This window comes from Benincasa hispida, chromosome 5 (assembly GCF_009727055.1).
Source record: "Benincasa hispida cultivar B227 chromosome 5, ASM972705v1, whole genome shotgun sequence".
In the NCBI taxonomy this organism is placed as follows: Eukaryota; Viridiplantae; Streptophyta; class Magnoliopsida; order Cucurbitales; family Cucurbitaceae; genus Benincasa; species Benincasa hispida.
In genome coordinates, this window is record NC_052353.1 from 34,082,121 (window position 1) to 34,093,776 (window position 11,656).

Genomic DNA, 11,656 nt, shown 5'->3' on the forward strand with positions numbered 1-11,656 from the left:
TACGCATAAAAATAGATACATCGCATGTCAGATACGTATCTGGAAAGTATCTGTATCTGATACGTGTCTGATTCTTTGCCTCACATGAAGTATCTGTATTTCATAGTTGACAATGGTCGATGGGTGGAGCCATTGAAAATATTTGAGGGAAGGAGAAAGTTGGTTTGAGTTAGAAGGAGAGTTAGGACAAGTTGGAGTAAGTTAAGGTGAGTTGGTAAAAAGATTAATTCAACTCTATCAACACTTAAAGTTGGTGGGCACAAACATTGAATTGACAATTTTTATCAACTCAATTCATATTGGTAAGCCAAACACTAGAGTCCAATCGGTGAGTTTAAAGTTAAGTCAAAGATCATTTATCATTTATCATTTAAGATCGTTTGGCAAAAGACCAAGTGTATCTTGTTTAAAAAACATAAGATTGTTTATTTATTACATAAAATAATGTATTTTTAATTTTTTGCTTTCATAACTTTTCAAAAATATCCAACGTCATCGATATTTTCATCAACATTTTTGTAAAATTCAAAATTTGAAATCTTGTCATTTTCGTTGACATTGATATTGTGAACCTTGTATACATAACCATATATAAATGAGTATACGTAGAATTATATGAGAAGAAAATTAAAAGCCCTCTCGTCACACACTCTATATTCCTCCACCTCTTCTTCCCTCTCATACGCACCCCACCTCCTAAAATTTCATCGTCGCCGCCCTCCTCCATAATGTACCAACGGCATATTCGCGTTATTGCTGTTCGTGGAGCATTGCTGCAAGGAAGAAGCTCAAACCACCATTTAGAGACGGATCACCGGAGGAGAGCTGCATCACTGCTGGACAAATACATCACCAGATCTGCGCACAGTTGACCAAAAAATGTAAACAAAATGGAGGGAATTGCGGGAGGAAGAATGAGATGAAGAGAAGGAATGGATTGTTGTAAACAGTAAACACGAGAGAGAGATAAAAAAACGAGAAAAGTTAGGATTTTTTTCCATTTGTGATTTTCGTTTTTCTATTTTTAAAGAACTGGTATTGAGACATAACTTTTGTGAGAAAAAAAACTAGCCCATTCGTCTATTTGTAAGTTAAATTACCACTAAACTCAACGGATGAGTTATAACAAATACAATATTTTGTCAACACTTTACCAAAGTTTGTCAGGATGAATTCACTAATCGCCACTTATTGTACTCGTCCATCCTGATCATAAAAGAACTTGAACTTGGCGAACCCCCACCACCATAAGCCTTCAGGATTAAAATGCTAAGAAACTCAGTAACTGGCTAACTGAACCTCAATAACTTCATTACAACGAACTAACAGGTCAAGCAACACTCACTTTGGAGACCTCAGATGTGTCGGTAGCACCATCCGTAGTCCTCAAACACATTTTAAGATTGTTTCGTTGCATGTATATGACAGCTCCTATAGGCCTGAAGCACTAAATAATTTGTGATTTTGAGATAGAAATAACTAAAAAGAGAATCAAGCTAACAAAGAAGCATGGACACTTTAGTTTGGCTAGCGTGTCTGTCCATATCCAATACATGGGTGGACTTGTTGGATACGTACCAAACACTTGTTGGCACAATAGATATGTGTCAATACTAGTAGACACTAGTTGCACAAAGTCAATCTAGATCAAACATTTGTTAGACACATATTGAACACTTCGTTAAGTATACTAAATAAACACACAATAATATAGGACAAAAGAAAGTTTGAAATCTAAATGCATCAAACCCATTATTTTAAGCTTGTATAAAAAATTAAAATATTTCAATATACGTGTCCTTATTGTGCTTTTTAAGTTGATGTGCGGAGAGACTATACCGTGTCGTATCCGTATTCACACTCCTTCACGAGCTATGAAGGAGCTATGAATAAATGTTGTAAATACCACAACCCTTTGGCTTAAGGTTGGAGGATATGCAGGGTAGGTGATTTGTATTTTTTGTTCTCCTCTTTGGAGAAGTTGAGTTCTTTAGGGTATGTTTGGTAGGCAACTCAGGTTCTATTTTATATTTTCAGATTCATTGAATTCATCGAATATGTGTTTGGTAAACAATCTAAATTTTGTTTTCGAAAACTGTTTTCATATTCTGTGATCCAAACAGTACAAATTCATAAAAGAATATTTTTATATTTTCATTGTAATCAAATTTTGAATATGAAATTTTAAAGTGTAGAATTATTTTAAAAAAATATAAAAACATTAACAAATACAATATTTCATATTATAAACTCAACCATTTTTCTTAAATTAAAATATTTAGTATATTATATGATATTATAAAATAATAATTATATACAAATTTTTTAACATAAAATAAGTTCATAAATTAATTAATTATAGTGTATATTCAATATAATATTTAGTGAGTAACTATAATTAGTCTTATGATTTATAAATATATTATCAAACATATTTTGAAATTTAAATTCCGAATCTGCTATCAAATACATATGTAAAAACATAAAATACAACCTTGTTTTTATTGCATTCTTTGTTTTCAAATTTTCATTTTCAGATTGCCTACCAAACAGGCCCTTAGCATCTTCGCTATACTCTAGAAAATTTGATGACTCATTTTTAGAGGTACTGAAAAGTCTACAACTCTTCAAAGGAGGTGAATTTCAACCTCTCAAAGGGGCTTCCTCATCTTTGAGGGGATGTTTAGTCCACGGAATTGGAGTTAGGGGAGTACAACTACACTCGTTGTTTGGTTCCGGAGTTCATGGCCCCACGACTAAAAATCATTAATTTTATGTTTTATCAACTCCTAACACTATGGGCCCAAAACTTCACAACTCTCCAGATTTCACAACTTCACTCCTTATCCCAAACACCCCCTAAAGTTTTATAATTATCTTTAATTTTGGATTCTCAACAATTAAAGCAATTAAATCTCTTTGAAGTTGGCTGTTGTTTGGTTTTATGATATGATATCTTAATTCTTACTAGAATAACAATCAGCAGAAAGAGACCTTGTATAGAATTTAATTTACACAAGGACTTTAAGGCTATTGTCTCCGATATCAACTTATTTCCCACCTGAAAGATAACCGGGTATGTTTGACAAAGGAAGACCATTCTCATATTCTCAAGTAACTATAGGACTTATGCAAAAGTACCAGAGATAAAGACCAACGTCAGTTTTCCTTTCTTATAGTAGTGATTCTAATAATCCGATTATACATGGATCTTGGATGTTCTACGTATTCGAGGACAAATATCATCTAGTTATGTGGTTTCAACCTTAGGAAATATTCATCGAGTTTCCTAACATTTAAGATAACTACAGTAAATCATTGACCGGGTTGGAGACAACCAGGAAATAATAACTTCATACGTGGTGAGACCAACCTTGAGTCTCTAATCTCCGAAAGGTCAATGGTCAATCCACAAACAATTTTCACCATAATTACCCAGATAGGTTAACAGTAGACACCAGAAGAAAACGGCCCCGAGAAACTCTTATACAACATATTCAGGGAAAAGCTTCACGATTTACCTCAATCCAGCTGCAACACTTCTCATACTCAGCTGCTTCCCAATTTCATCGCTCAAGTTGGAATTCCCATCTGCTCTTACTGCCTACGCACAGATATTCAAATCCTTGGAGATAAGCATAACAAGTTCAAGCAAAATGCAAAAATTACGAAAAATGACATGAAACTAATATCCATCTATGTTCAGCATATAAAAAGTTTTTTGTTGGAAGGCCAAATTGAAAGATGGAGAAAAAGGTCTATGCCAGCCCTGAAAATATTTGCAACAAATCAGTTCTAAACACATGAAGACATGTTCTTACCAGACACTCGCCATAAAGTCCCCTCCCCAAACGAATTTTAAAAGACTTGTCTAGATATTTATTAGCGGCATTTTCACGAGAAGCAATGAAGTCAGTTCCCTTAGCAATCAATTCCAAAGAATTCATCTCCAGCAACTGCAAGAATGTGATACACAGTTCATTATATGTCTAATATTTTTAAGTGAAAACTATAACTTGAAGACATAAAAGAGATGTCAGCAGCAGAGTTATTTTTTATGATATGTAATGTCAAACTAATACACAGAAGTAGCGTTGCCTGAAATAAAAGACATGAAAACCATTTCTCAAAAATTTGAAGCCCGAGATATAAGAGTGCAGATGCTAAATACTTAGGTTCAATGAAAACTTTCATATCTTTTTTTTTTTATTTTTATTTTTATAAGCAACAACTTTCATTGAAAAAAGATGAAAGAAAATTTTCATATCTTATCGATATTGTAGCTCAAACTGAATCCCCATATTTAGCCTGGACCTCGATATTAGCTGGAGACCCTTCTTTTAGCCAGACTCCTTTTTGTGGGATAGTTCTTTTTTTAAAAAAAAAATAAAATAATGCCCATATATTCTTTCATGTTTATCTCAATGAAAGTTGTTTTTATCCCCAAAAAGGTTATTTTAGTCATGCTATGATGCTACTATACATACTATGATACTACATTTAAACTTTTGATAGGCAAATGGTCACTTATACGTCCCTTATCCAAGGAAAGGATAGAGCAGTAAAGAAACACGTTTGGATTTGAATAAGGAACAGCTTTGCAACGTGAAGAATGGCAGGAAAACAGATTCCAAAACTTCCTATAGAACAGCTATGGAAGCTTAGTTGCAGTTTGTAAATAGTTAATGAAACAAACAACTTTAGCACTACACTGCACTAGAGTATCGAGATAAAAATCAAACAGATAGACTAGCCCAAACCTGTTCATACATGTATGGATTAGTGATACAGTTCAATTTTGATCGCCACTCACTGATCCCAATGTTAAATGCCCTAATATCAGGTAAGCTCCACCTTCGAAGATCCCCATCCTCAATGTACTTAAGAACCATTTCAATTCGACTTCTATCTTTTAATTCTAAAAGGTCCTCCTGATCATGAAAAGAGCAGAACAAAACAGTGAGCCAGCCAACATACAGAAGCAGATGAGCTAATGGCATATGAATACAAGTCCATTTTCACTTACACAAGAAATTTCCATATCCACAAGTCTAGAGGAGAAATATTCATACACAGCTATGGAGCTACTCTTTTCAAGATTTACACGAACTGACAGATTCTTAGGGCGATCTTCCGTGGGGATAATATGTCGAAGTGATGATTTCCGATGATCGAAACATAGAACCCTAGTTCAATTAACAAAATCAAGATTTCTTAACAAACCAGAATTGGTTTCAAAACATAATTACAAGGGATGGGGGCAAAGAACTTAAAGCGGATCACTGATTAGCAGAACAAAATCAACTTACTCACATGTGGGTCGACGTGAAACGGCGGCTGCAAATCCTTTCGGACCCAAGAAGTCAAGAAAATAGCACCGCTCAAGCCCTTCCACATATAAATCCTCAATCCTGAAGAACAGAAATTCAAAAGGTAAAGGGAAAATTACTGAATGGCAGCATTGGAGACAGGGAGTTGGTGGTGAAATAAGTGAAGCGCTAAGATAAAAGCGATGGAACCTGAGAGGAGCAACAGAAGAGAAAGGGAGAATGAGGCAAGGGAGACGAAGGCGAGTATGAAACAAGTGTGCGAAGAGGGCTGAGAAAGCTCCAGAAAAAGAGGGATAGTTGTAAAGCACAACATTGGGAACTCTCTCTTCTGCAGCTTTGGCTATGGCTTCCAATGCCGCATCAGAACGGAAGCTTCGAACCCTTGAAAATGGCGGGAATCGGGAAGCTGTCCTTCCCCATAGTCGGAGAAGCAGAGGACCCATTGAAGCGCTTGGAAAATTTTTAAGATCAAACTTTAAAGATCTGTTTCCCACTTTGTTCATTCTTTATTCACAGGTCATCTCCATTGATCCTTTCTTTCGACTCAAGCTCAAAGATAACCTACTCAACCAAAATGAAGAATCAATTCCTTTGAATCTGAAAAGATTTAAAGAAAATTGTTGAGATTGAGCACCAACACCAACTACTCCAAAGAACCCACTTTTTGCAACGGTTGTGCATGGTTTGGTTCGATCCGATTTTGGACAAAATCAATAACCAAACCGAGGTGCTCGATTTATAAGAGGGAAGAAACATGAAAAATCGATATTACTCGGTTTCGATTTATGAACCGAACCAATATGCTTTGGTTCAGATCAATTCAATTTGGTTATTAATCAATTTTCTTTTTAAAAAAAATTTAAAAAATTGCTCCCTCATTTAGCTATAGTAAAGAAAAATAATAAAACCTTAGAAACAAAATCTTTTGTTTATTCATCTCGAAGCGGTGGCAAAAATTGAAATTGAGCTTAAAGATGAAGACTTGAAAAGAGGCTAAAGAGAAGCTGAAGATGAAGACATGTGTCGTGTGCGTACATCGAAGATGAAGGCCGGTTCGGAGACTTAAAGATGAACACTTGAAGAGAAGTTGAAGATGAAGAATGACTATTGAGACCGTGAGAGGCAAAGAGAGGCGGCATTGAACACAAAGATGAAGATTGCTAAAAGAAAAGACAGAAGAGAGGCGAGGAATGAAGATGTGGATCGAGAGAGGATAATGGAAATGGCAGGCGATGTGCGACTGGGGAGGGTGAAGCGTGCATGCGACTGCTTCTTTAGTTTTAGGGTTTTGTTTTTTTTCATTTTGTATTCTTTTACTTTTTGGAATTGGGTTAAGGGCTTAGGACTTTTCAAACTAAAAGGAATCAGTGGATTGGGTTGAGCTCATACAATCAGAAAAATACATAAAAATATAATAAAAGTTAGTTCGGTTCGGTTCTACAAGTTTTTTAAAACTCTTGAACCGAAAACCAAATAGAATTGGTCGGTTCTCTCTGCTAGTGAATTGGTGGTCCCAATTAGTTCAGTTCAGTCCAGTCTGATTCATCGGTTCTGTCTAATTTTTGCATACCCCTACTTTTTGCCACACAATGCATGACATGGATATGGACCAACACCTCGAAATCCAGCATTCATGGAAGTCTTGATGAGTAAAAAGCTTGGAATGTGAATAGGGTTTACACAAAATATTGAGGTCTTTGATTTTATGAAAGTATGATAAAAATATCGAAAATTTAAAAAATTTATAGAAATTGTTATAATTAATTAATGAAACTTAGATTATGACTCCACTAGACTATTGATAACTTGTGGAAATACAAGTTATTTGTAGCCGTTTATTTAGAATAATTAAGGAAAATGAGAAGAAAATGCATTAACTTGAGATGAATTCACAAGAATTATCTAAGCTACATGATCACATGTTTACAAAAGCCAATATCTTGAAATTTATAAATTTTGGCATCTTTGAATGCAGGATTTAGTTGAAAGAAGCAAATATTCTTGAGGATTGAAAGTTGTAGCCTTGATCGTAGAAAATGAAGAAAGGCGATACAAACTTGCGCACGTAGAAGCTCCATAGCCTGTAGTAGCTCAAGAACAAAAAAAAAAAAAAACTTTACAAGAGATTGGCAAAAGCTCTATAAAAAATTCATCCATCTTCAACCTCTCGATTTTACTCTAAAGATTCTAAATGAGAGCTTAGTCTCTTCCTTAAAAATTGAGAGAGCTCATCCTCCATCCCAATAGCAATCACCTTGAGCAGATAGCATCAAAGCCAAAGGAAGTAAGAGATTGCAATCGGTAGCTTGACATTTCTTCCTTCCACTTTTACTTTTGTCTTTCATTTCATGTTTGTATTAAGAATCACGTGTTTGAGAAGTCTGATATTTTTAATATGAATGTGAATACCACTCATTTCCTCTCATCAACATTCGTTATCTCTTTCATCATGTGTAACTAAATTTTCAATGAGTTGAGAAGATAAACCAACATTTCCAAAAGCATGCATACGAAGAAGTATATCTTATTTAGTTTGTGTTTAATTCAGTGCCTAATCCAGTGAGAATTTGTTTAGGTAAAATGTAGTCAACTACTCGAGAGAGTAACTTAGACTTGGAAAGAATTAGCTTTAGAGTAAAGTTATATCTTTTGTGTGAAATCAACTTAGCATGCATTATGGAATTAGAGTAAATGTGGCATTCAACACCGAGAGGTAGACTCATTGTAAGAAGTTAAAACATGAACGCCTACTTATGCATTACTCAAGGAAATGTTAGTGAATTTTCTTGACTCTATTTCATCAATTATTTTTTCTTCACTTTCATTGTCAACTGCTCTTAGTGATTGTCTAAACCACTGGATCCATACACTTCACCATGTACCACCTCGTATTCATCGCCTCACCATCACCACCTTTGTAGTCATTAGATTGTACTTAGTTAAATCACATACACAAATATTGCATATAATTCACACTTCACCGCAAAAGATCATTAAAGCATTCAAGACACTCACGTTACTAAGTCACTGTGTTCGACCCTGGACTTATCAAGAAATCTTGTTGGGATTTATACTTGGATTCAAACAAGGAAAGCTTGTGTTGCATTGTTATATTTACTACATACATCATCTATACATGAATTAAGGCTATAGAGGACATATTCTCTCATTCTTTGAACTACAGGATAGCTCATCGCCTCGAATTTACAAGAGAATACACGAACATAATCAAAATCAATCTACATCAAAAAAAGCAAACAAACAAGCTAACAAGTTTTTGGTGTCGTTGACGGGGACTTAGAGATTAATTGGCTATTTGATTTTTTTTTTTTTTTGTTCTTTTGTTCGGCTCCAATTTCAGGTGTATTTTGTACTTACTCGAAGAGTAGCACAAATAGTATATGCGTAAAGGTGACCAGCCTGACTTGTATTTGACCCTGAGATTGAGCTTGCATTTCGGAGAAGGAATAGAGCAAACAGAAGAAGGAGGTTGAGGAATCCAGACATGAGAGATAATCTCAACAATTTCAACGAGGATAATTAGAATCCCAACGATTCAATTTTGGCACCCTTGCATAATGCGGCCAATAATGCCAACAATAATGTTGTGGCCCCAGTTCACCAAATACTCCTAGCCCATGATCACAACAGACCCATAAGGGAGTACGCTTCACCAAACTTGTACGACTTTTCTCCAGGAATTATGCGGTCAACTTTTGAAGGAGCAAGATTCAAAATGAAGTCGGTAATACTTCAAATTATCCAAACTGTTGATTAGTTTGGAGGATGTTCTAAAAAAAGGCCCTCATGCACATTTGGAGAGCTTTTTGGAAATTTGTAATACATTCATCATCCCAAACATCACTCCTGAGAAAATATGATTGCCACTCTTCTCCTTCTCCCTAAAAGAAGAGGCTAGATGATTGGCCTACTCTCTAGAACCTGGTGAAACAACCACATGGGAATAGATGGTGGAGAAGTTTATGAATCCCCTAAAGAGAATGCTAAACGGCGAAGGCACATTACAAAATTTGAGCAAAGAGATCAAGAAACTCTCAGTGACACATGAAACAGATTCAAGAAGTTGGTAAGGAATTGCCCGCATAATGGCATTCCTGATTCATGCAAATGGAGATTTTCCATGATGGACTAAACAAGAATCCACAACAAGCGGCAAACGCTACTACAACAGGAATTGAAAGACTGTTAGACAAAACCTACACTGAGGCGAAGGCAATTCTGGATAGAATCTCAAGAAACTATGAGGATGGGGAAGATAATGACTTTCGCTCGATGTCAAGAAGACAATGAAATGACCGGGGAGGAGTTGATAAGGAAACAGTGACTGCTTTGCAAACTCATCTGGTTGTCATGACAAGTTTATTACAACAAATGACAATGAATAATGCCAATGCAAAAACTAGTGCCCATGTTAAGACAGTGAACCATATTTATGATACCAGCTGCATGGGATGTAGCGAGCCTCAAAATTATGATTTGTGCCCATAGAATTTGCAGTCTGTATGTTGTTAAGCATGATACTTTTTCCAATACCTACAACCCAGAGTGGATAAATCATCCCAACTTCACTTGGGATGGGAATAGAAATCAGCCAACGCAGCATGACAGGTCAAGCGTCTAATAAATTGAAGTGGACTGCCAAGATTCCACCAAAATTACCAACGACATCAACAAGAACATCACCAACCTGCACAGAAAGCCAGTTTATCCTCTTCCTCGATAGAAAATTTGCTGAAAGAGTATATGCAAAAAAATTATGCTCTTTTGCAAAGTCAAACTTCCTCAATCCATAGCATTGAGATGCAGATGGGCCAACTTGCTAGTGAATTAAAGGCTAGACTGCATGGTTCCTTGCCAAGTAACATGGAATTTTCACGCAACACAGGGAACACAGGGAAAGAGCAGTGTCATGCTTTGACATTGTGAAGTGGAAAACCTTTACATGACAAATCAGACCTGCAAGAATCGACAATAAAGAAATCAACCAACGAGACCAATATAATTCGTGAATCACAAACTTTGGAACAATCAACAAGCACACCAACTCAAGATTCAGACAAAAATGATTCAACGCGTAAGACAACCAAGGAAAAGGAAAAAGGAGAAGCGAGTCATTGATCACAAAAAATCTTCTGTGAGTACTTCAACTTCAGACAACAACTACATAAGACAACCTCCTTTTCCTCAGCGACTAAAGAAGAAAAATGATGAATACCAGTTTCGTCACTTATTTAACATCTTGAAACAACTACATGTGAATATCCCCCTAGTTGAGGCGTTATAGTAAATGCCTTCATATGTAAAGTTTTTTAAAGACATTTTACCAAAGAAAAGAGGGTTGAATAAGTTTGAAACAATGGCTCTAATGCAAGAAGCTAGTGCTTCCTTTAAGAGAGATATTCCTAAAAAGATGAAGGATTCTAGAAGCTTTACAGTCCCTTGCTCTATTGGAAATATTGATTTGGGTCACACCCTGTGTGACGTAAAAGCTAATATTAACCTAATGCCACTTTCAGTATTCAAGAAGTTGGGGATTGGGGCAGTGAAACTGACAACAGTATTGCTTCAATTAGTTGAAAGATCCATTGCGTATCCAAAAGGAAAGATAGAGCATATTTGGGTACAAGTGAACAAGTTTATATTCCCAGCCGACTTCATAATTCTGGACTATGAGGAGGATAGGCAAATGCCTATTTTTTTTGGTAGGCCATTTTTTATGCATAGGGAAATTCCTTATAGATTTTTACAAAGGTGAACTGACAATGAGGGTGAATGATTAGGAAGTCATGTTCAACATATTCGACATGTTGAAATATCTCGAAGAAGTGGAAACTTGTAAATTAATTGATGTGTTGAAAAGGGAACTTGAAGTAGATGAAGTTCATTTTGAGTTGATTTGTAAAGAAAAATGTAAAGAATACTTTGATGAAGAACATGAAGAAGAAGTTGTTAGTGCTATGACTGAAACAAAAAGGAAGATTGAATCTCTAAACCTGAATGATAGAGATTTAAAGAGAACCAAGCCATCGTTTGAGGAACTGCCAACACTAGAGTTGAAAACATTACCAACACACCTGAAATATGCATACTTAGGGAAGGACATCATGCTACTAGTTATAGTATCTTCCCAATTGAACACCTCTAATGAAGAATCATTAATAAAAGTGCTCAAATGCCACAATAAGGCCATTGGATAGACCTTGGTAGACATTAGAGGTATAAGCCCATCATATTTTATGCATGAAATTTGACTAGAAGAGGGGCACACGGGGACAATCCAATGTCAACAAAAATTTAACCCTACG

The 11,656-nt window shown here is 35.7% G+C and overlaps 1 protein-coding gene across 4 annotated transcripts; it reads right to left on the reverse strand.

The window, feature by feature from the left end:
- Window positions 1-478: 478 nt before the first annotated feature.
- Window positions 479-5,929, reverse strand: LOC120077095. 4 transcript variants are annotated; one of them, XM_039030963.1, is made up of 9 exons: window positions 5,520-5,928; window positions 5,310-5,411; window positions 5,027-5,186; window positions 4,761-4,931; window positions 3,822-3,956; window positions 3,522-3,604; window positions 1,346-1,439; window positions 1,155-1,253; window positions 483-858 (listed from the first exon to the last, which is right to left on the reverse strand). In XM_039030963.1, the coding sequence occupies exons 1-8, from the start codon at window positions 5,831-5,833 to the stop codon at window positions 1,164-1,166; spliced, it is 1,149 nt and encodes a 382-aa protein (XP_038886891.1). In that variant the 5' UTR covers window positions 5,834-5,928; the 3' UTR covers window positions 483-858; window positions 1,155-1,163. The 4 variants fall into 4 exon arrangements, 3 of the variants coding, with proteins under 3 accessions (XP_038886892.1, XP_038886890.1, XP_038886891.1); XM_039030962.1 differs by having other exon boundaries at window positions 481-858; window positions 5,310-5,929; XR_005481730.1 differs by lacking the exon at window positions 483-858 and having other exon boundaries at window positions 1,199-1,253; window positions 1,346-1,447; window positions 5,310-5,929.
- Window positions 5,930-11,656: the final 5,727 nt, after the last annotated feature.

Excerpts from the sequence above, each read along its gene's own strand:
- LOC120077095 (XM_039030962.1), bottom strand. The coding sequence starts at position 5,833 with ATGAACAAAGTGGGAAACAGATCTTTAAAGTTTGATCTTAAAAATTTT. Across the intron at positions 3,605-3,821 it reads GACTTTATGGCGAGTGTCTG|GCAGTAAGAGCAGATGGGAA; the intron begins GTAAGAACATGT and ends ATCTGTGCGTAG. Across the intron at positions 1,440-3,521 it reads AGTGTTGCAGCTGGATTGAG|GCCTATAGGAGCTGTCATAT; the intron begins GTAAATCGTGAA and ends TTAGTGCTTCAG.